The following is a 21,234-nucleotide window of genomic DNA, read 5'->3' on the forward strand; positions in this document are numbered from 1 at the left end:
TTGAGACTGTGGCAAAAAAGCCTTGAACTTTGGAAATTCGTGAAAAAAAAGATCAGGGATTTTTAAAGTTGTATCTGCTCCTTTTTTCCTTTTGTGCTGATATAATTTGTGAGCCGATCCGTGATACGATCCAAACTGGGTTTTATGATCCGTTCCACCCCTAACTAGATGTAGTTGGGCTCACCTCGTAGAATTGATTTTGGAGCCAAACTCCTGGAGTAAGGCTGGACTCTTTTTCAGAGTTGCCCAGGGTGAGAGGTGCCAGGCGGTTGTGCGAATACATAAATCCATGGCTGAGCAGCACTGTATTGGAGCTTTATCAGGGGAACTGTAGCGTCGCCTCTATGCAACTGCGAGTTGCTGAGAGGAAGTCTCTGACTGCTGTTTGTGCTCCTGCACCAAACAGGAGTTTGGGGAGACCATGTATAAAGACTTTCAGCTGGCAAACTTTTAGATGACTCAGGATGGGAAAGCAGGCCTCGGCTCAGTCTCTTCAGCACTTTGAGGAACTGCTGAACCCGACCAACAGGACTCTGTCAAGGCAGCAGAGTTGGAAGACTCAGGGGAAGACTCAACCATATCCCTAGCAGAGGTCGCTGAGGTTTTCAAAAAGTTCCTTGTTGGGTCGATGAGATTCACCCTGAGATGCTGAAGTGTCGCGTGGAGGTCGGGGTCAGTGCCTGTAGAGTGGCAAACTGGGCTGGTAACGCTTTACCCCGGGGGGTTTATGGGAGTTTACCCTTCCAGTCTACATGTGTTATGTGAACTTGAAGAAGACTTATGACCCTGGGCAGGATTTCAATGTGTAGCCGGGGGAGGAATGTTTGGGGACCTTATAATTGCGTCTCTACTCTTTTGCAGATGATGTAGTTCTGTTGATTCCATCAGACTGTGACTGTCAGCACTCACTGGGTCTTATGGAAGCCGAGTGTGAAACAGTCAGGATGAGACTCAGTACCTCCAAATCTGAGGCCAGGGTTCTTTTCTGGAAAAAACAGGGGATTGCACCCTCTGGGTTTGGAGGGAGTCACTGTCCCAGGCAAAGGATTTTAAAGAATCTCTGGGTCTTGTTCACAAGTGAGGGTAGAATGGAGGGTGAGCTGGACAGCCTGTTTGGTGCAGCATCAGCATTGACGTGAGCATTGCACTGGACCATTGTAGTTAAGAGGCAGCTAAGCTAGAAGACAAAGCTCTCAATTTACCAGTTTATCTACGTTCCGACCCTCACCTCTGGTCAAGAGCTTTGGGTAGTTACCAGAAGAAAGAGATTGCGGGTACAAGAAACCAAAATGTATTTCCTTCGTAGTGTAGCGGAGCTCAGCCTGGTAGATGAGGGTGATGAGCTTACACATCCAGTGGAGCTCGGAGGAGAGCTGCTGGTTCAGGCTTCTGATCAGGTTGCCTCTCTTTTTGGTAGAAGCCCCAGGGTCGAACATGGTTGGAAGATGTGTGCCAGCTCATGACAACCCACAATTGTAATGAGGTAATAACAAGATTAATACATTGTAATGTACCTCAACAAACCGATTGCATTCCTATATAATTATATTTAGGACACAAGTGCAATGCAACATTGAAAGAAAATCCTGGGTTCTGTCAGGGGAGTTTAACTTTTTATTTTTAAAGGACCAGAAAAGGCCTGATGTTAGATGTGTTTTTAATGGTCCCTTGTTTGCTCCAATTGAAATACATTTAGTAGAGTCTCTTCGACACGATCTCAGCATGATTTAAAGCATGACCAACAGTGGACTTTCAAAACGTCCCCAATTTGCTCATCGGCTCACTGTTTGTGAACGTGTAATGACTCTGAGGTCCACTGGATAGTGATGCAACCACACACACACACACACACACACACACACACACACACACACACACACACACACACACACACACACACCATATCCTCTACTGAGCAGCCCCCCCCCCCCCCCATTGTTGGAGATTTGGTAAGACATTTTCATTGGCTTTATGGGTATGTGATTATTTGTTTTTATATATTGTGTTGTTTTTAATTGTTTGTGTGTACATCTGACCATTTCAAGTTGTATGAGTCAAGTGTTAGTGTGTGAATATATTTGTATGATGGTGTTTGTGTTTTTAAGTGAATGTTCTTTTTGTGGCCACCAAGGCTCATGGGAGTTGCAACAATGGCTCTTTTTTCCTGTGGAATGTGTGTGCAGATCTGTGTGCTTGTTTGAAGGTGGGTGGATTTGTGGTTTGAGGCGCAAGGATGAAATATCTGTTTCTGTGACTTCCTCATGAACTCTCTGGGCTCCTTATGGGCAATCTGAACAGTGCAGTCATACACAAGAATGTGCACATATTCCCTCACATAAACATGTGTTAAACTAAATATGTCCATCCATGCACACACAGTACAGATTCTGCAGAAAGTATTTTCACATCTTTCCTGATAGGGAATGGATATTGACTCTTCTTGTCAATTTTTGAGATTTGAACAATGCCCTTATGAGCTGAGCAGTTTTTTAAAACAATGAAACAAAGGATTTTTTTACAAGTCGAAACAGTAATGAACATGTAGTTTAAGACAACTGTTATTAAGCAGATTACTAAGAAGAGCACAGCAGCCTGAATATACATTTCTGAACAGGTGCTTTGCAAAATTACAAAAATTGCCTCTTTTATCGGCAAAAGTGTTCTTGGCTGAAGCGTAAACACATTCGATCATTTTAAAGGGAAAGAAAAGTTTTAATATATTTTCCAATTACAGAAATCAGAATCCTTTACAACGGGTCTCATCAATATTCTGTCTTCCTATTGGCTAAGTTAGTTTCCATGCAGAGGTGGCACAGTGCAGTAACGCAACATACCGCAGCGTTATGTAACGTCTGTTGTTAACTCTGGATTTAAGCATAAAGATGTCACTGTAATCCTATGCGTGTGAGTTTTTGTTCTTTTGTTCCATTATCAGTTATTTGGGACTACAGCATAACAGTGTAGTGTAGAGAAGAGGTCAGGGGTGGAATGAATGTATGATAAGTAGGAAGAAAATGTAATCTGCACATGTCTGCCTGAGCACCCGGGCAGGTCGGCAGGAGCAGGACACCACAGTAGCATCTAGACTAGAGGACAGGTCATGAATGGTAGACATGGGGAAAAAAGCTGTTAGAAATGCATGGCACACAGAAGAAGAAGAACGGGATGATGCAGATGAATGCTCTACACAGGGACAAGTAGGCAGAAACGCAAGTGCAATTACGTTAATTGTGCCACCGGATATGTAAAAATACAACAACAAAAATGTACAAACCGGTGCAAATTGAAACCAAAAACAAAGAAAGTCCAATGACGATGCTCTCTCTGGCAGTAATCTTACACTTACTGCCAGTGAGTGATGCATTGTGGGTTATTTTCAACAATAAACATCTCATTGCCATAGTCCATTTCAAGTTGTGATAATTGTGTGTGTGTGTGTGTGTGTGTGTGTGTGTTCAGTTGGCACAGGGCGAGTACATCTCCAGTGGGTTTGACCTGAATGTGATGCCGGTTTGGATCAACAACGTCACCGGTAATGGAGTGGTGGTCAGCATCATTGATGATGGTGAGTCCAACCTTTACTGCAACACCTCTTTTGCAACATCTTTTATATAGGTACACAAGCACATGATGCTGAGACAGATTTTTCTGGCCAAAATTTGAACATAATGGCATATTTTGAAATATTTACAAACACAAACTATTAGTTCGTACAGGAGTCCTGCGTGGATTCTTTCTGGTTGTGTACGAGCTGGAAGTATCATTTTGATCTGTTTATTACATTAAGGCCAAGAGCAAACATATAAAACATCTGGAAAATAAACGTATCTTGCTTATTATAAAGCAGACTTTGCCTTTGTGTTTGCTGTGCGCTATTCAAATACATTTTAGGATTGCGAAGACTCGTCAAGTTTGGTGTGATTAAGCTGAACTCAGACCCTCAGTGGAGAAGGTGATTGATTTATGTTGGTGGCCCTCCACGCCCCACCCTCCACCTCCACCACCACTGTCATCTTCGCCTCAGTCACGCCACAATGAGAATTCATTTCTCTCTGATTGCTGGGATATCTGGCAACAAGGGAAATGAGAGAGCAGCATCTTATGGGCTCATTCATCAAGAACTAATTGAAGCCTCACTAGTCTCAAGTGCTGATAGAGCTGGAGTAGCGTTGGAGTGTGCTGTTTGGTATGTGTGTGTTAAAAGTGTTCATGTGACACTTTTGTACTTGGATGCACCAAGTGGCTCTGACTCCACTGTGTGGAAGTGGAGAAAATGTCCTATAAACGTGCCGTTATTCCAAGATATGGCGTGTGTGTGTGTGTGTGTGTGTGTGTGTGTGTTTTTCATCCATGCACGTCCATGCACGTCTCTTTGTGTGTGGATTCTTACTTTTCTGTCCGTTATTGATGGAAGATGCTGCTATTATGGTGGACAGAAGGCCTTCTCTTTGCTGTGCATCCCTCTGCATACAGACTCATTGTGTCTGTCTGTGTGTGTGTGTGTGTGTGTGTGTGTGTGGGTATTGGTGGTGAGGGATGGAGGGCGGATACAGAATGAGCAAGCAAGTCAGAGAAAAAGAGAAAGAAATTAAATAGAAGAAAGATATAGAGGGAAATGTCAGGCAAAAGCAAGAGTAAAAAGGATTCAGAGAAGGGGCAAGCGTGTGTGTGTGTGTGTGTGTGTGTGTGTGTGTGTGTGTGTGTGTGTGTGTGTTAATGTATATGTATGTGTATGAGACGGAGAGTATTAGACTTGCACCACTGAATCTCCTCTCCTTCGAGGCTATTGTACTCTGCTCCACCTCTCTGTATTGATTCCACTGGGCAAGAGCCCTCTCTCTCTTTCTCTCTTTCTCGCTCTCTCTCTCTCTCCTGTTCTTTCCCTCTTCTATTTCCCTGTTCCCTCTTTGTTAACTACGAGGTGACTCTTTCCTCTGGCCAACCCTTCATCTTTTTTCTCTCTTCTCTTCCCGCTCCTTCTCTGTCTCTCCTCCTCTCAGACAGTCTGCCTCTCACAGCTGAAAGATTGTGTACACGCTCACCTTTAGCCACCTTTCAATCGATGCCTATTGATTTTGATATCACAATGAAATTAATTATTTTTCTTTGAGTGAAAGCCCCCTCCTCCTCTATCTCCGCCCTTCAATCCATTCCCTCTGTTTTTAGAGGTAATGTAATTGGCATCAGAGGTCGGCCCTCTGCAAGCGTCGAATCACATTCACCATGCCACCTTCAATTTGCATGCTCATGCCCGGGTTTGCTTCTGACGCTCCTCTTTCAGACTATTGTCCCACAGTTGCACCATTAGACATGGTTGCATTGAATTAATGTTATTACTGTACCTTAATGGACTTCAGCATGACCCTTACAAAACACAACTCAATAAAAGCATGGGCCTCATTCACCAACGTGCTTTTGCTTGTGCATTTCTTGTGTAATTTGAAAAATATATTCAGAGCAATATAATGCCATTAGTGTCTCTATTTTATCTCGTTCCTCAAGTGGTGCACCACTGAGCACCTGTGGTTTTCGGAGATCCACAGGTTCCCTTAATGAGATTCTGTAGTAATCAGTCTGCATGTATTATCATTGATTTACCTCAGCCAGGTATATTTTCTGTTATGCTAAAACTATTAAAGAAAAAGTGTCGTGAAATTGTGATATGAAATAGTTTGGTAGAGCAGGATTTCAGTTAGTCTTGTGGCAATCGCAGCATTAGACACGTTTGATTGATTATGCAATGTATTTGTAAGGTAGCAGCGACTGCGTGCACAGCCGGGTTACCTGTGCACACAGCCGGGTTACCTGTGCACACAGCCGGGTTACCTGTGCACACAGCCGGGTTACCTGTGCACACAGCCGGGTTACCTGTGCACACAGCCGGGTTACCTGTGCACACAGCCGGGTTACCTGTGCACACAGCCGGGTTACCTGTGCACACAGCCGGGTTACCTGTGCACACAGCCGGGAGACCCTAACCAGTCGTGCTCCCGCCATCACTCCCTCTAACCACGGTAACTATGTAACAAGACATGAAGCAGAGCTGCAATAATTAGTGGATTAATCCACGAGCCAATCAACAGAAAATTAATCTGCAAGTCTGTCATAATTGTTTCTTTTAAGTATTTTTTCAAGGAAAAGTGCCAGAAATGGGACGCATTCAGGTTCTTAAATGTGAGAATCTGTTGCTTTTCATGGTCTTGCATTACAGTAAACTAAATATCTTTGGCTGGCTGGCTGGACAAAACAAGACATTTGATGCCGTCATCCCGGGCTCTGAGGTATTGATGGGCTTTTAATCACGGTTTTCTCATGTTTTATAGATTAAACGATAAATTGAGAAAAATAAAAAGGAAGCGTTCCTTTCTATATCTGACAATATAAGGCATTTTGGGAGTGTCTCTTTATGTAACGGCACATTATTATGGAACAGGTGATATTTATCATTATATAAATGTGTGCTTAAATTAGAAAGACATTGGTGCCTTTTTTTTTTTTTTTTGGTGGGGGGGTCAAATAAACAGTAGAAATAACAAAGTTATGCTACATGTATGTTGATATTGTCCAATGTCAAGTCTCTCTTTGATCACGTGACAATAAGAGGATGTGTGTGTGCTTCATAACTGGCCCATCGTGACTACCTGACGCCACTGTGACTGTCACATGCAGTGCACATCAACAGAAACATAAAGTACCCATGAGTGCGGTTAAAGGTATAGATTCATCAGTAAAATGGCATCCAGCCAATCTCCTTCAGACCTTTTCCCACGACAGCCCCACAGTGTCCCTGTCACCCCGCTATCAACGCCGGCCTCTGCCCCTCCTGGCTAGGCCGGCCCGAAAGCACTCCAGTATCGATTGGCGCTCACGCCATTGTCATTACATGTCATTGGTACACAGAGAGGGCCAGGACGCAAATTAGACCGGGGAAGGGAGAGAGAAAAAGGAAAGAAAAGAGGTGGAATACACACAAAGAAGACCGAGCAGTGTCAAAGATGATTCAGCGAGCAGAGGTTCCCATAATGTCACACTAATTTGCAATGAGCAAGAAAATGGTCCTTTTTAAATATGCTGTTGTCTTTGCAAAGCGTTGCAATAGCATGTCGGATACAGGTAAACATCAATTTGAGCCAATCCTGTCTTCTCGCTACCTCTCTTTACTGCACTCTATAGAAGATGTACACATTGTGCCATTTCTTTCTTTTTTATGTCCTAGGAATTACCTAGAAAGACGAAGACGACGGGGTTTTATAGTTGTACCTTGAAAAGCACTCCACTAAGGGAATAGTGTGAGCCCAATATAGATGCATAGCTGTATTTACTGTATGTTGTCATACTGTATGTGTTTATCTGTTGATGTAGGAGGTGTGATAAAACATTTTATGGCTGATTATGAATGCTTACGTAGCTGCTGTAAGAGGCAGAGCTGTATTTTTTCACAAGCTACAGTCTCAGCTGATTGACTTAATGAGGTGAGCCTACAGCATGAAAAGCATTGAGTCTTCTGTCTGCTCGTGCGGGGTGTCCGTTTCCGACAGAAAATGTGCATTTCTCTAAAAAAAAGTCAGCTTGGAAAATGAAATTTGTATTTTTTTAAACTATACTGTACATTTTTCCTGGTTATCCATGATGTCATGATACAGTACATGGTCTGAACCTGGTCTGCTGTTATCTAATCACCATTATAACATTATTAAAATTATAAGTTATCCAAAATACTCCCCATATAAGACCAACAGCTGCCAAAAAGCCATCTAAAAAAAAAGCAATCCAAACTGTCGGTAAAAAGAACAGCGTTTGCTTTTAATTGATTCCTACTGAAACGACTGGTATGGCATGCTAGTGATTTGTGCTCCACGCCGGTGTAGTGACTTATATCATAATACTATTACTAGAGTCTGAGCGCAAACTGACTGTATTTTCCCTATGCAGTGTAAACAAAACAGGCCATAATTTCCCTAATCACTGCGCACTTGAAAACATTTTCCACACACACCACTGAACACACAGCCGGCTGGCGAGGAAACACAAACTAAGAGCTCGATTATCATGATTATCTTTTGTCACCAAGCCACAAAGTCATTGACTGGTAGCTAAACAAATTGGTCACCAAGCAACACAGGATGTGTATGTATGTATGAGTGTAATTTTTTCGTTAGCATAATGAATATTTATTTTCATGTATTATACTTTTTTACATTTTTTTATTTGTCGCAGCTTATGTATTTTATCCTCACAGGAGTTTATCAGGCCGGTGTTTTCAGCAGAGAAATGTGTGTGTCTCTTTATTTTTACATCATGCTCACGGTGTTTATGCACCCATGCATTAAGGCAGGCTCCTGGCTCGAGTCCAGAGAGTGTCAGGAGTCTGCGTGTGCGGCTGTTTGGTAGAAATGACACTGGCCGGCTCTGTAAAAGTGTGTCTGACAGGGGGAGCGACGGAGTCAGCGCTTTTCTCTCCACCCTCCTTGCCCCCCGCTGTTCAATCCATCCAGCTGCTGTCACCACAGGGGAGCAGACAATCTATCAAGGCATCGGGATGCATTCTCCTCACCTGCGCCGCGCCTTTAATGAACAGCCAACATGATCCCGGCTGACAAGCAGGAAATGGATGTAATAAAGATTGTTTCTGCATGCTCTTTGCATCCCTGATAAATCACCTCGCTGTGCAACAGATACGGGAGCCACATGGAAATTTGATTTAACGCGGCAAGGGGGAGGAAGAAGAGAACAGTGGGGGAAAAAAAGAGCTGCTAGTGGCAGGGTCACTCTATTTTATTCCCCTTTTTTCTCCAGCAGAGCGGTGGAGCAAAGTGTGTGGGGGTTGACTGGAGCGAATGTTGTTTTTTCTTTTCTTTCTTTTTTTTTGCCTGGGCTTTTACTTATCCCACCAACGCTCTGTTTAGCCTGGAACATGCCTCTGTGCCTGTAAGTCTATAAACATTAACCGACGGTGTGTGCAGGCATCCACATAGGAGTCTGTCATCGTACTATGACGTTACATGAATGTGTGCACGAGAGGGCAGGGCCCCGTTTACCAAAACAAACAAATACAGAGGAAATAAAGAAACCTAAGAGTGGAAACCTATTTCTGTCGTGAGAAAATGAGACTAAATCATAATAATACATGAACAAAAGGAAACTTCTCAGTGTCTCTGGGTATCCATCCCTGCAGAACCAAACAGTTTCATGCACAGGACAACACACATACAGCATTTGGAAGCGTGCACAGGGGTCCTCTAGGAGCCTCTTCATGCTACAATTACCCAGAAACCCCTTCTGTGTTTGCGAGTATCCTCTTGAAAGTATCCGCCTGTCCACTCTGAATATACTCAGTGTTCCCCACACTCTACACATACACCTCCTCAATCCCTTCATAATCTTCTTTTATACGTTATCTTATATACCTATAATAATGTCTTGTACAAATCAACTTTTTTAAAGTGATTTGTTTCTTGAAAAAAATAAAAACCCTAATTTATTATTGAAAGTCATTCAAGAAAGGTCTTGAAATGATTAACTATTTGGGAACGTATATACATATTCATACTACAACAACAACAACATTAACTGGTGTATTTACTATTCAAAAGTCAATGAAATATTTTAAACATTGGATCTGTTTATCTTTTCTAGCTGGGATGTTTTAGTCTTTCTTTTTAATGTAACCTTTAACCCCAGATACTTCCGTAGTTTGCTAATGATGTGCGCTGTTACTCCTGTAAATCAGGTGGCATCACGCGCTAACATGTAGAGTAAAATGTTTAATGCTTTCTTTACACTTTTTCTCTTGTGTTTTTGGATTTTGGAAATACTTTAAACTGACTAAAAGGCTAAAACTGGCTGAATAAGATAGAGAGTTTTCCAGTGTACCACATAGACCTTTATAACACAGGATTAATCTTTAACCTCAAGAGACCTCAAACCTCCACCCCAGGTGTTTTTATAGCAAACTGAAAAACAGGACGTGGTAGCATGAAGGTGTAAAGCACACTGCAACACCCCCACTCAAAGATGCACTATAGACCGTACAACGCATCACACCAGCAGGCATTCACCCACATGGCCTGCTGTCCAAACTCCCTGCAGTAGTCCTCAGAACAGAAATGCATTCATATTGTAGACTACAGGGAGAGCGAGAGAAATGTGAGGAGAGGAGGGGGTGAAGAAAAAAGAACAATGATTAGAGCTGGGGAGAAATAATAGTGGGGGAGCAGGAGAAATACGTTGGGAATGGAATATAGGCGAATAAAGGGAGAGCGAGATTAAGATAGGGGAGAGGACGTGAGAGGGAAGAGTGAGATAGGGAGGGGGCGGGGATGCAGATATGTGGGGTGGAGGGGGGGGGGGGGGTAATTTATGATTTAATCTAATGCAGTCTGGACCCGCTGTAAGTCACACAGACCTCAGCTGGGAAAGCGAGGGAGGCAGAGATGGAGAAATCGAGAGAGAGACATTAACCTTTCCTTGAAGCGAGTGTGGAGCTGTTTTATCTGACCACCATCCACCCCTGTAAACCTTTTCTCCTCCACCTCCACTCCCCGCCTCCCCCACTTCCCCAAGTGCTCCTCGAGGGCTGCGTTTCCCTAACGTGTTATGTAATCCTAATTAATTTTGGTTCCAAGGAGTTTAAAAAAGTAAGTCAGTTCAGTAAAAAATGTCGCAATACATTTATGTAACATTGTTTCACTGATTGATGCAAAGTTCTCGTGACTGAAGCCAAGTTTTTCTCCCGCTGCTCTAGACACCTGACGTCTTTTGCGCAGAACGTGTAGCCCACATGTCTGCCTACACTCCTGATGTGTTTGCAACAGCAGAAGACCAGGGTAGAAAGAGAAACTCAGAAAAAAACCCTCAAACGTCATCAACAGAATAAAGCTGTCAGAAAAGCGCCCACACTCAAAATGCATTGCTCGGAAGTGCAGTGGAAAGCAACTGAGACTGGATAACAAAATTTCACACGAGCAGATTATGTATGTTTTTCACGCACTCATCCTCCACCTCAGTATGAGGTAACAAGACAGTCAACCTGCAACATAAGCTGCCCCAGGAATCAGCTCTTGCCATTGGCATTGCTGCTGGGCGTTAGGCTGTTATTGTACTTCTTGAAAAATCAACTGTGATTTTTGGTTTGATTTTGCGAGACCACAGATGCGTTACATACAACTTCAACTCTTTCGATCCTGAAAATGAGTTTGTGTTGCCGTAGAGGGCAGAACATAGCGTAGGGGTAACTCAATATGCTGTATTTGAGTCTAATGTTACAAATGATCAGTACCAAAGTCCTGGCATTGTAGATGCTATGATCTCAGTTGTAGCATCTTTCATCATACTGTGGTAAAGGGTGCAACTATGACGCGCTGTACAGCAAGTTGTTATTTTGCAGGATGTCCGATGCATCGTACTCTATCCGACCATATCACCTTTCAATAACACTCCACAGTGTAACTGTTTTGACATTTTTTCATTTACTTTGTGTCATAGAGTGCCAGCTTCTGTTTCACCTTATCTCATTACTTAATAGCAGACCGCCTCCCTGAAATGGCTGTGTTTACATTCTCTCATTCACTGTTAGAGCGAGCTGCTGAGGCCTTCTTCCACTTCACAATCAACAATCTTCACTGGCATCAAACACTTGTCTGAGGAAACACAAGCGGCCAATGCTGGCTCATCACAGTTCTTAAGGTGCCCACATGGCATCTTCATGTAGTTCCATGTCTGTGTAGGGCGAAGTCAACTACGGCATACTGTAGCTACACCGGAAGCCGTTAATGCAGAAAAGGTGTCATACACATTGCATTGCATTCTCTCTACTGGCCAGCAGAGGGCGGCTCCTCTGGTTGCAAAAAGAAGTCTGATTGTATAGAAGTCTATGGGTACATCCCAAGTCTCAAGTTAATTGCATCCCCGTTTCTCTCACTCGCGTTTTTTCCATGCGAGGAGAGAGGAAACGAGGAAATAGGTTTTAAGAGAAATGAGACAGCCTTTCCTCTGAAGCGTCACGTAAAGCAACGTCTGTTTCTGATGGCGGCGGCCGCTGATCACAGCTGGATCAGTTGTCAGTCGGCTTTAACAGCTGGAGAGACTTTTGAGTCTGGATACATGATCAGTGGAACGGAATTGTTTTCTGGTCCGAACAGTTTTTAGCTAACATTCCAATAAAAATCCACTTAAAATATTGATTGCAATTATTGTATAATGTTTTCAGTTGATGGTGTTAAACTACTGCTTACACTAATAAAGACGGTTATCACCACTGTATTGATACTAATAAAGACAGTTATCACAAACAGAGTAGAGATGTTTTCTCTCTGTGGTCTGTTACCTGGTAAACTGCATTGAGTATTTATACAGTGTTTGGTATTTATACTGTGTTCTGTGTTGCTTGTACGCGCAGGATCGATTTCTACTGGTGGAATGCGTTTGTCTTATTTATTTGCGTACGTTGCGTTTGTTATATGTTTTTAAAATTCTGAATGTGAGGTAAATATTAAATAACCCAGAATATGTTTGTGGTCTCCTAACCCGACACTCAGGAATGATCAGCCTCACGGGACTGAATGGAAATGACTATAATTGTATCCAAAATAAAAGTTATGGAGGGAAATAACAGATCATCAAAAGACAATTCTTTATAATAAATGAAGAAAGTTGTTTGTGGTCCTTTTGTTGTTCAGACCTACAATGAACATATATTTTACCCAGAAAACAAATCACATATATAGATAGTTTAATCTGTGATCCAGTTTCACTCTGTTATGAAACTCCAGCGATGAGTCCGAGCAGCTGCAGCGTCCAATCAAATAACTGATGAGCATGAGGGGGCGTGTCGGCTGCTAAATCACTAAAGCCTGCTCTCGTGCCTCCTCGCTCATGGCCGTCAATATGGCGGCGCAGAACAACTTCCGGTTCAAGCGAGGTGCGAGGAAATGACGAATAAGAGACTTGGGATGTACTCTATGAGAAAATGACTTTACTTCTCTCTACATTTATTAACTCAGTAAACATTGTAGACATGAGTTTGTGGTCTCACACCCTAGTTTCATGCCTTCTTTAACACAGGATGATGTGTATTTAGTAAATGATGGTCCATTTAGAGTAAAATAGATGTGTATCCATTTATGGCATCTCTATGTCACTCCTCCATGGTCAAAATATGGTCATTTCCGATCAGTGGTGGCTTTCTAACAAGGAAGAATTCGCTCTTGAAACAATCGCACAGTCAACTCTGTCTCACCAGACAAACCCAGCGACGGAGGAGGCTGGGAAGCGAGGAAAGTGAAAGCAAAGTGAAAGTGCAAGTGCCACATCTTGCTCAGCACTTCCACATCTTGAATTCTGATTTGAGACTGAGGCGCATCTGTAGAAATACAAACTGCCTTTCAAACCACCCCAAAATGTTGTTTGGATCCAATTTTTATTTCTTATTTTTTTCTTTGCCGTCTACACGTTCTAAAACTAATCTGGATTTGTCAAAAAAACTGATTTTGAACTGTCAGTCTGAACAAAGCCCAAAGGGGTTTTGGAGTAAAGTGTAAATATCCGGGTGCTTCCCATTGCTGGTCGGACTTTGACTCCAAAGCATCCTCTGTCCCAAGGAGACAAAACTCAGAGACACCGTTCACACAGAGGGAGAAGAGACCAGTTGTGAAGAGAGGACGAAGAAGACAACTTATGATTAAGGAGCACTTCTGAACATACGCAGAGCAAACGGTGGCTGACCCTCCTGGAGGTGCGACACTTGGATCAGGGTGCTCACTTGTGACCACGCCCTCATCAGTGATGTCACAGCAGTGCTACTGGAATATCTTTTTTACGTGATCTGTTTGCAGCCTGTCCTTGTCAGTCACATGATCCCCAGTGTGAAACACTATCAATCCCAATGCCGCTTGGTGGCGTTGCTTGTGCTCGGCATGGTAAGAGACAGGGGAGCCAATCGCTGCCCTCCAAAAACACAACGAACCACTGGAATCAGCAAATCAGAGAGATGCTGTGGTGGTGGGCTGCACCAGCGCCTACTACTGGAGTGCAGCCCTTGTGTCTGCATCAATAATCTCTCTCCAGAGAACCATTTGCCTGAATAAATATTGGTTTTGTGTAGGCCCCTGTAATGGCGCCCTGTGCAGGCTGCGGGGCCCGTAAGTAACGTTGTCTGTCACGCCGTTGGCAGGCTGGCGTGGGAGTCGTTGGCACATCGTGGGGTCTCTCCAACGCTCATTTGAATTCACTCGTTCCCAATCATGCCACTACACTCGGCAACTACACACTTCCACACTCCACTCACACACTACTCCCACTACCTGTTTGGGGCGCCGGCGCTCTCATTTGCATGAAATAAGATGGAAATGGAGCCCTTATTTATGCCAACAGAAATGGAGTGTGTTATTAAGGGCACTATTGTGCAAAAGAGACGGTGGCGGTAAGAATACATTACAGAGGCTATTTCTGGAGTGGCTCGAGTCACACAGAGGGTAATGCTTTACAGGTCCCTGATGACTTCTACAGTCTGGATGGACGGTGTGTATGTTTATGTGCGTTTTGTATGTGAATGTGTGTATTTTTTGTTTAAGCCTGCGTTTGATTGTGTCTGTGTGCATTTATCTACAGTACCCGTGTGTGTGTGTGTGTGTGTGTGTGTGTGTGTGTGTGTGTGTTTGCTTGTGCCTAGTGAATATGATTCTAGGAGATGATCATTTGTATATTGCCTGGTGATGGATGGGTTTACTGTGATTGACAGGCCTCCATTCATGCAGGCTTCATTGTAAGTCTGTTTGTGTTGTGTTGGCTGGACAGGAGGGAGGTAGAGCTCCATTTCTGTCTGTCAGGCTTTGATACAGTAGTTCGAAGTGTTCAGTGGGTCATTTCTGTTTTTAAAAGAAGCTGAAATGGGAGGAGGAAAAAGGTCTAAAGCGGGCTATTGCCCATTATTTTTATTCAGTTTATTTGAACAGTGAAATCTAGACAGTTGTTTGTGAGACCCTATAACGGTTTAAGAAAAAAAAGTGCTTGTTGTTTTTAGCCTGCAGTTGCGGCATCGTTACATATTGTGTTTATAATTCATGCGTCTTTTGTCATTATTGGATGAGATTTCTCTTCAAAATGTGTTCCAGTTTTCAGGGAAAATATTTACAGGAACCAAGGAATTCTGGCATCTGTTGTCTATCTTTTCTCATATATACACAAAATCAAGACGCCTTCTTGAAATCGTAGTTACCCTACCAAACGCTAGTCCAATCTTCAAATGCCATTCATAATGGCAATACAACTTTTTAATCTGCACCGGTTACTTATTTTTCATACTAAAATTGTATCTGACTGCGGCATCCATCTAGGAAAGAATCCTTTTTACTTTGGTGACACTCTGACTTTCCCCAGAGGTGCCACTGCAGCACATTGACATTTATAGTTCTAAGTGAAATGTCTATTGGATGGATTGCCAAAATAATTAGGCACAAACGTCTATGTTTCCCTCAAGATCAGGGTGGAGCAACTTTTAGTGATCCTTTACCTTCCACGTCTACCACTATCATGTCAACATTTTCATATCCTCAATACTTTTGTTTATGATCAACCTGCAAAGCTCATGACACTTCGGCTGTACTTTGCGTTGACCGCTAATAAACTAATCTCAGCATGCTAACACGCTAAAATGGTGATGATGGTGTTAATCATCAGCGTGCTAGCATGTCAATGTTAGCATTGTTTTAAAGCTCTGTTACTACGGCCACATAGGACCATGAGGCTTGATGGAGTCAGTGGGAATGAAGCAGAGCGCCAAATGAGTAAACCAAGACTATTTGCTTCCTCAGACATGCAGGATTTCATCCTTAACTAGTGCAGGTCAGCGTTCAACAGGTGCAGCGTTGTGTGCGTAGATACACTTAATGATACATCTAAGCGTCTAAAAACAGTGCTGCTGTTCCTCAAACCATCAAAATAACACAAGTAACAATGGATTGTCCTCATCTTCAACTTCACACGGGCCTTGCAGTAACAGCCTCAGGTCTGCACTGTAAAAGTGGTCAAAAATAATCCTCGGAAAGGGTGATATTTGCAGGAAGTATTCTATTTATTTTTTGTCATCTATGGCCATGGTGGCTCTTGCGTTTTTCTTCTTCTTTTATAACAGATCCTAATTTCCGTGTCACCTTTTACTAACCCCAGCGGACAGCTAGCCCTTTCTCTGACGTGACCTGACCTCGCTGACCTTTTACATCCAGCCCAAACCTGAACCTGCTCCACCACTAACCCGGGATTGTCACCATGGGCGAACCGCGACCTTTAACCTCATCAGAGATCGTGTTCCCAGGCTGCCTCTGTGGAGCGAGAACGCGCTGGGTAAACATTATGAGCTGCTCAATTGGGTGAACCATACAGCAGCACCATGACATGGACAAACAGAGAGGGTCAGAGAAGAGTGAAAGCTGTGACTGTAAAATCTCTAATCATAAAAACAACAAATGATGATTTTCTTCTTCTGCTGCTGCACCGGTTATTTTGTGGTCAGGTCTATTTGCATGAGGATTTAGTATCTTATTTAGCGGCTTATAGTGTGAGCGTCTGTGATGGAGTGTAGTGAATCCAGAGCAGATTTGTTTGTGAAGGCGCTGCCTTGTATTCTTTTTTTTTTTTTTTTACATGAAGCCTTGTAATAGAGTTTATTAGCATGTGAGCAACAGCCTGGGAGCGAGTCTCATCTGTCCCCCTGATGGGTGGCCATTTTGAAAACTGGATGTTAAAACAATAAGAGAAAAAAAGAAGTTGCCCATTAACTGGAACCCCCCTCCACCATGGGCAAAATTGGTGTAAATAGTATTGTTCTCCTCTTTGTCAAAGATATATGGAATGTCGTTTCGCTGATGGCTTCAGTAAATGCTCCAGCCAGGCAGGCGTATAGATGTAACAGATCTGCTCCAACACTGCGTCTAACCACTGGGCTGTGTAACTGGCCCTATACTGCATTTGTCATGTGATGGAGAGCAGAGGGAGCTGTTGTTGGGAAAATACACATCAAATAGGCTTATGTCGAGGCCAGCGTGGTACCATAACTTCTCCATTCAACGAGAGGTCAAACTAGGGTCAAGCTCTATTGATTTCTTTCCAGGCTTTGTGGCAGTATTTCTTTCCACTAATAGCGTGCAGGCCTTCACCAGCCCCTGGATGTGATTTCTCTGTAACGGACAGAGGAGAGACGTTTCTCCCTTACATCTCAACGCTAAGCAAACATTCTGACGGGAGAAGCAGTGCTATGTGTGCTTACTGTAAGATGACAGATTTGAATTTGAATCGAGATTTAGTTTGCATCCCTTCATCTCTGCATATTTGTCAGGTTCATGAAGAGCTGTGTGTGTTTTGACTGTAGGTTTGCATTGGGTGGGAGCTTATTATTATGCATGTACCCTCCGCCAGTATGTGTGTGCGTGTGTGTGTGTGTTTTCACTCACATATCTGTGTGTGCTCCTGTGTTGGCTGGCGTGCAGTGATGGATCGCAGCAGTTCCCTGTTTACCTAGCCTCATGATTTCCTGTGCGTGCATGTAACAAGTGGAGTTTGGCAGGATTAATGAGCACACAGCTTGCTGAATGGGTGTTTGGCTCCACAAAGCACTTCATCATGGCCTGATGCTGCAACCATATCCCTCTCTCTCACACACACACACACACACACACACACACACACACACACACACACACCATGCACTCTGCAACTCGCCACTTACCCCTGCTCTTAATTACACATGCTTAGCCGAGTCCCATTAAGCAAGTCCCCTCCCCTTGCTAAATAATGTTAAAGCATCTACATTTCTCATAGAGCTACTGTTTAAATATAGTCTCCACGCTGCAGCGTGTAGGAGGTAAATTGTTCTATTATGTTTGCTCCAGAGAGGCACAAAGGAAGAGATGGTGATGCCCAATAGAAAGTTTGAATACAGTGCAAATTAATTATTGTCATGTAAGGATTTCGGTTCAAATAAGGATGCCAAAAATCTTTATTCTCTGACTTGATAGACACACATTTAGCAAATGTATCTAGTTGAAGTTAGGAGCCAGTTTTTAAAGGGGCAATCCAAGGTTTTTATATGTCCAACTCAATTTAGTAGTCTTCCCTTTCAGGAGTGCTACTGTTTCAACAGTTGTATATATAATGTGTTCTATCACCACATTCTCACTCATTGGTCGGTCAGTGGCCGTCAAACTGTGACGCTCTGAGTTTCCCACTTGTGCCACTTTTGGCCGCGTCAGTTTCCAAAGCTGCAGTATAGGGCTGCAACTAACGATTATTTTAATAATCGATTAATCGGTTGATAATTTTTCCGATTAATCGATGAATCGGATAAAAACATTTTTTATCAAAAAAGCGTTCATTTCCAACCCTTTATTCAAAAACAGAAGTGACAGTGCAAAACATCTTCAGAAAGTGCACAAACAGGTTGCTCCTTGAACATCCCTGAGCTGTTAATTAAAACAACAAAATGGACTAACACTAAAAACATACACATGTATGCTTTACATCTGCCAAATGTGAGCCCTTTTTACTGTAATTGATCCCTCCAGAGGCTGCATTTACATACGCTGCTTTATCAATATGTATGAAATACTGAGGGAAGCTGTACTGCTCCATATAGAGCGTCCTCTTCCTTAAACTCTTTCATTCTGGGTCTCTTATGACCACAACGTCACGTTGTTGCTAAGCCCAACTACGTGATTTGCTTCATTCTACTTTGAGTAAAAAAAAAACTAAAAAAACCTGCAGCCAGATCCGCCGGTGTGCCGGTTTAACGTTAACGAGCGACAGCGTGAACTGATCAAATGGTGTGTGCATGTTTCATCACGTTTTTTTTTTAAGACTGAACTGTAACGGAACATAAAGTAACTCTAACGACAATACACAACCCAAACACGTTAGCTAACGTGATAGCAAGCTGACTAGCTTCCATTAAAAACAAGTTTGAGGAACATGAAGACGCTGATTGGCTAAGACTCGACTCGCCAAAGATCTTCTATTTTTGAGAAGATCACGACCTCAGCATTTCTCGTGTCTCACTCCAATCTCAGAAACGCTGGCCGGCCAGTTGCTCTGCTCCGCTCTTTTTTTTTCTCCGCAACTTTTGCCCGGCGTAATAATCGCGCGACACAACGAATCAATAATGAAATTTGTTGCCAACACTTTTGATAATCGATTTTTATCGATTTGCAGCCCTACTGCAGTATTTGACAAGTTGGATGTGACAAAGGGTTGGTTCTATAGCTCAGGGGGACAAAGGTCAAGTCTGATAAAACTACTCTTAAGTGGCATCATCAATGTATCTTGGTTTGGGCAAGAAGACCAGGAAGATATGGAGGGGTTGCATTATGGGAATTGTTGGATCCAGTGTTTTTGGAGTATTGGCGGTATTACAGGTGGCAAGAGGAAATGCAGATTTTTTTTATTTCAAGAACTCTATTGAGAACTTCACATATTACAAAAGTACAAAGTACACGGACATAAAACTAGTCATTAATAAATACATGACGAAATGCATGTACTTACGGGTAAATGTTTACATTATGCCTTTTTAACACGGTTACGCTCACCAATTCTTGGCACCTTGCCAAGAGCCGGTCTTTGTGAGACCCCCTCCCCGATAAAGCTGGTAACCTAGGGGAAACACTGATCAAATGGCACATCCTGGCACTCAACAACAGCTACAGGTGTGTGCCTCTCACATGTCTAACAACTTTATAGAGGAGCAATACTGCAGTGCTTTTATAACAGTCCAAAATGGCTTTATGAATTACTTTTTTAGCTCGAAACTCATTGTGATGTCGCTTTGTTAACTAACCTGTTTGTCATTTTGCATACTAATAATGCTAAAGCTGTTTATTTTGGTTAAATGAGCCCCTTTTTTTCTCTTTTAAAAACTGTAGCTCACAGTGTTTTGTGGTGCTTTTGTAGTAGAGACTATCTTCGGACTAATGAGAAGACAATTTACTGTGTCGCCATCAGTTGCATTCAGCCACATTGTTATGGTTAATCACTAGAAATGCAGGCCTTTAGTAATCTGCATGGCTATGGCTGTTTATTGGTCAGAGATGATCTCCGATTATCTGTGTTGCGGCGGTAAAGATCCCTCATACCAACCCATTTGTCACATCAATCTTCTCAAGGTGATTCACTTCATTATTGAAATCTTGCAGGCGTCTCGGCATCCTAAAGCCTGGAGCTGGATACATAATAGACCAAAGGTATGAGAAGTAAATCCCAATTCCCTCGTGTGCATGTGTGACAGGAACTAACTGAAATTAAGTACGTGTGCGTGCACGTTTTGTGTGCGTACGTGTGCATCTGTGTGGTTTCTTTATGTGTTTGCGTGCACATCGGTGTCTGACAGTGGATGTTGGTTTGCATGTACATCCCAGGTTTTGCAAAGGAGCACTCCGTTTTTTAATTCTGTTTGTATATGTGTTCTTGTGTGTGCGTGTGTGGCCAAAAGGGGAAGGGGGGGGGGGGGCTGGTAGAAAGGAGGACAGGAGGGTAGAGAAGAAATCAAATCACTTAATTGCTGCATTTTTCATCTCCATCTTTTGTTTTATGGCGGCTGAGGGCCGGCGAGCGACTCTGGCGGTGATTCATGGACGTTTGGGAGGCCCGTGAGCAGCGCCATCCCTCATCGGCACCCGGCCGCCCGCGTGCCCAAAGCGCCCACACAATTACCGTGATGAATATGACTTCTTTTTTTTGTTGTTGTTTTTTTATTTTTTTATCTTCATTCTTTGACTTTCCTACCTTCATCTGGTTTTAGCGGGAACGGGGGCGGTGCTTAATGCAGCCACCGAGCTGTCGGAAATAAACAATTTACCATTTCAGGTTCGCTCTCTCCCTCTGCACCCTCCCATATGAGAGCAGAGCCCACTGAGACCGGGAGAGAGAGCAGATGCCGACCGATAGGCATGCATGGGGAGAAGGAGAGGGAGATCCAGATAAGGAAGAGATAAATATAGGGGGTGGAGAGACGAGGGATGTGTTCATAGATGCTGTGGGGAGATGCAGGGAGCGGAGGATATCAGAATGGAGAGAGGGAGTGGAGATGTTGTGAGAGAGGAAGGAACAGAAAGCTACAGGAAGCAAGTAGGGAGATACTAAGAGATATTACATGTCAGAGAGAGAGAGAGAGAGAGAGAGAGAGAGAGAGAGAGAGAGGTGGATAAGAAGGAGGAAAGATAGCGGGAGGGAGTGTATGAGAGAATGAGAGCA

The 21,234-nt window shown here is 43.2% G+C and overlaps 1 protein-coding gene across 1 annotated transcript in view; it reads left to right on the plus strand.

Moving 5' to 3' along the window:
* The window catches only part of LOC306745220 (neuroendocrine convertase 1-like), a gene marked incomplete at both ends in the record, with an annotated part of 147,055 nt that overhangs the window by 35,344 nt on the left and 90,477 nt on the right, over nt 1-21,234 (plus strand). Inside the window, one exon of the mRNA XM_079227973.1 lies at nt 3,460-3,565. Coding sequence (XP_079084099.1) covers nt 3,460-3,565 — 106 coding nt within the window. The remainder of the gene's footprint in view (nt 1-3,459; nt 3,566-21,234) is intronic.

The sequence above is a fragment of the Taurulus bubalis genome (assembly GCF_910589615.1).
Source record: "Taurulus bubalis genome assembly, chromosome: 12".
Taxonomy (NCBI): Eukaryota; Metazoa; Chordata; class Actinopteri; order Perciformes; family Cottidae; genus Taurulus; species Taurulus bubalis.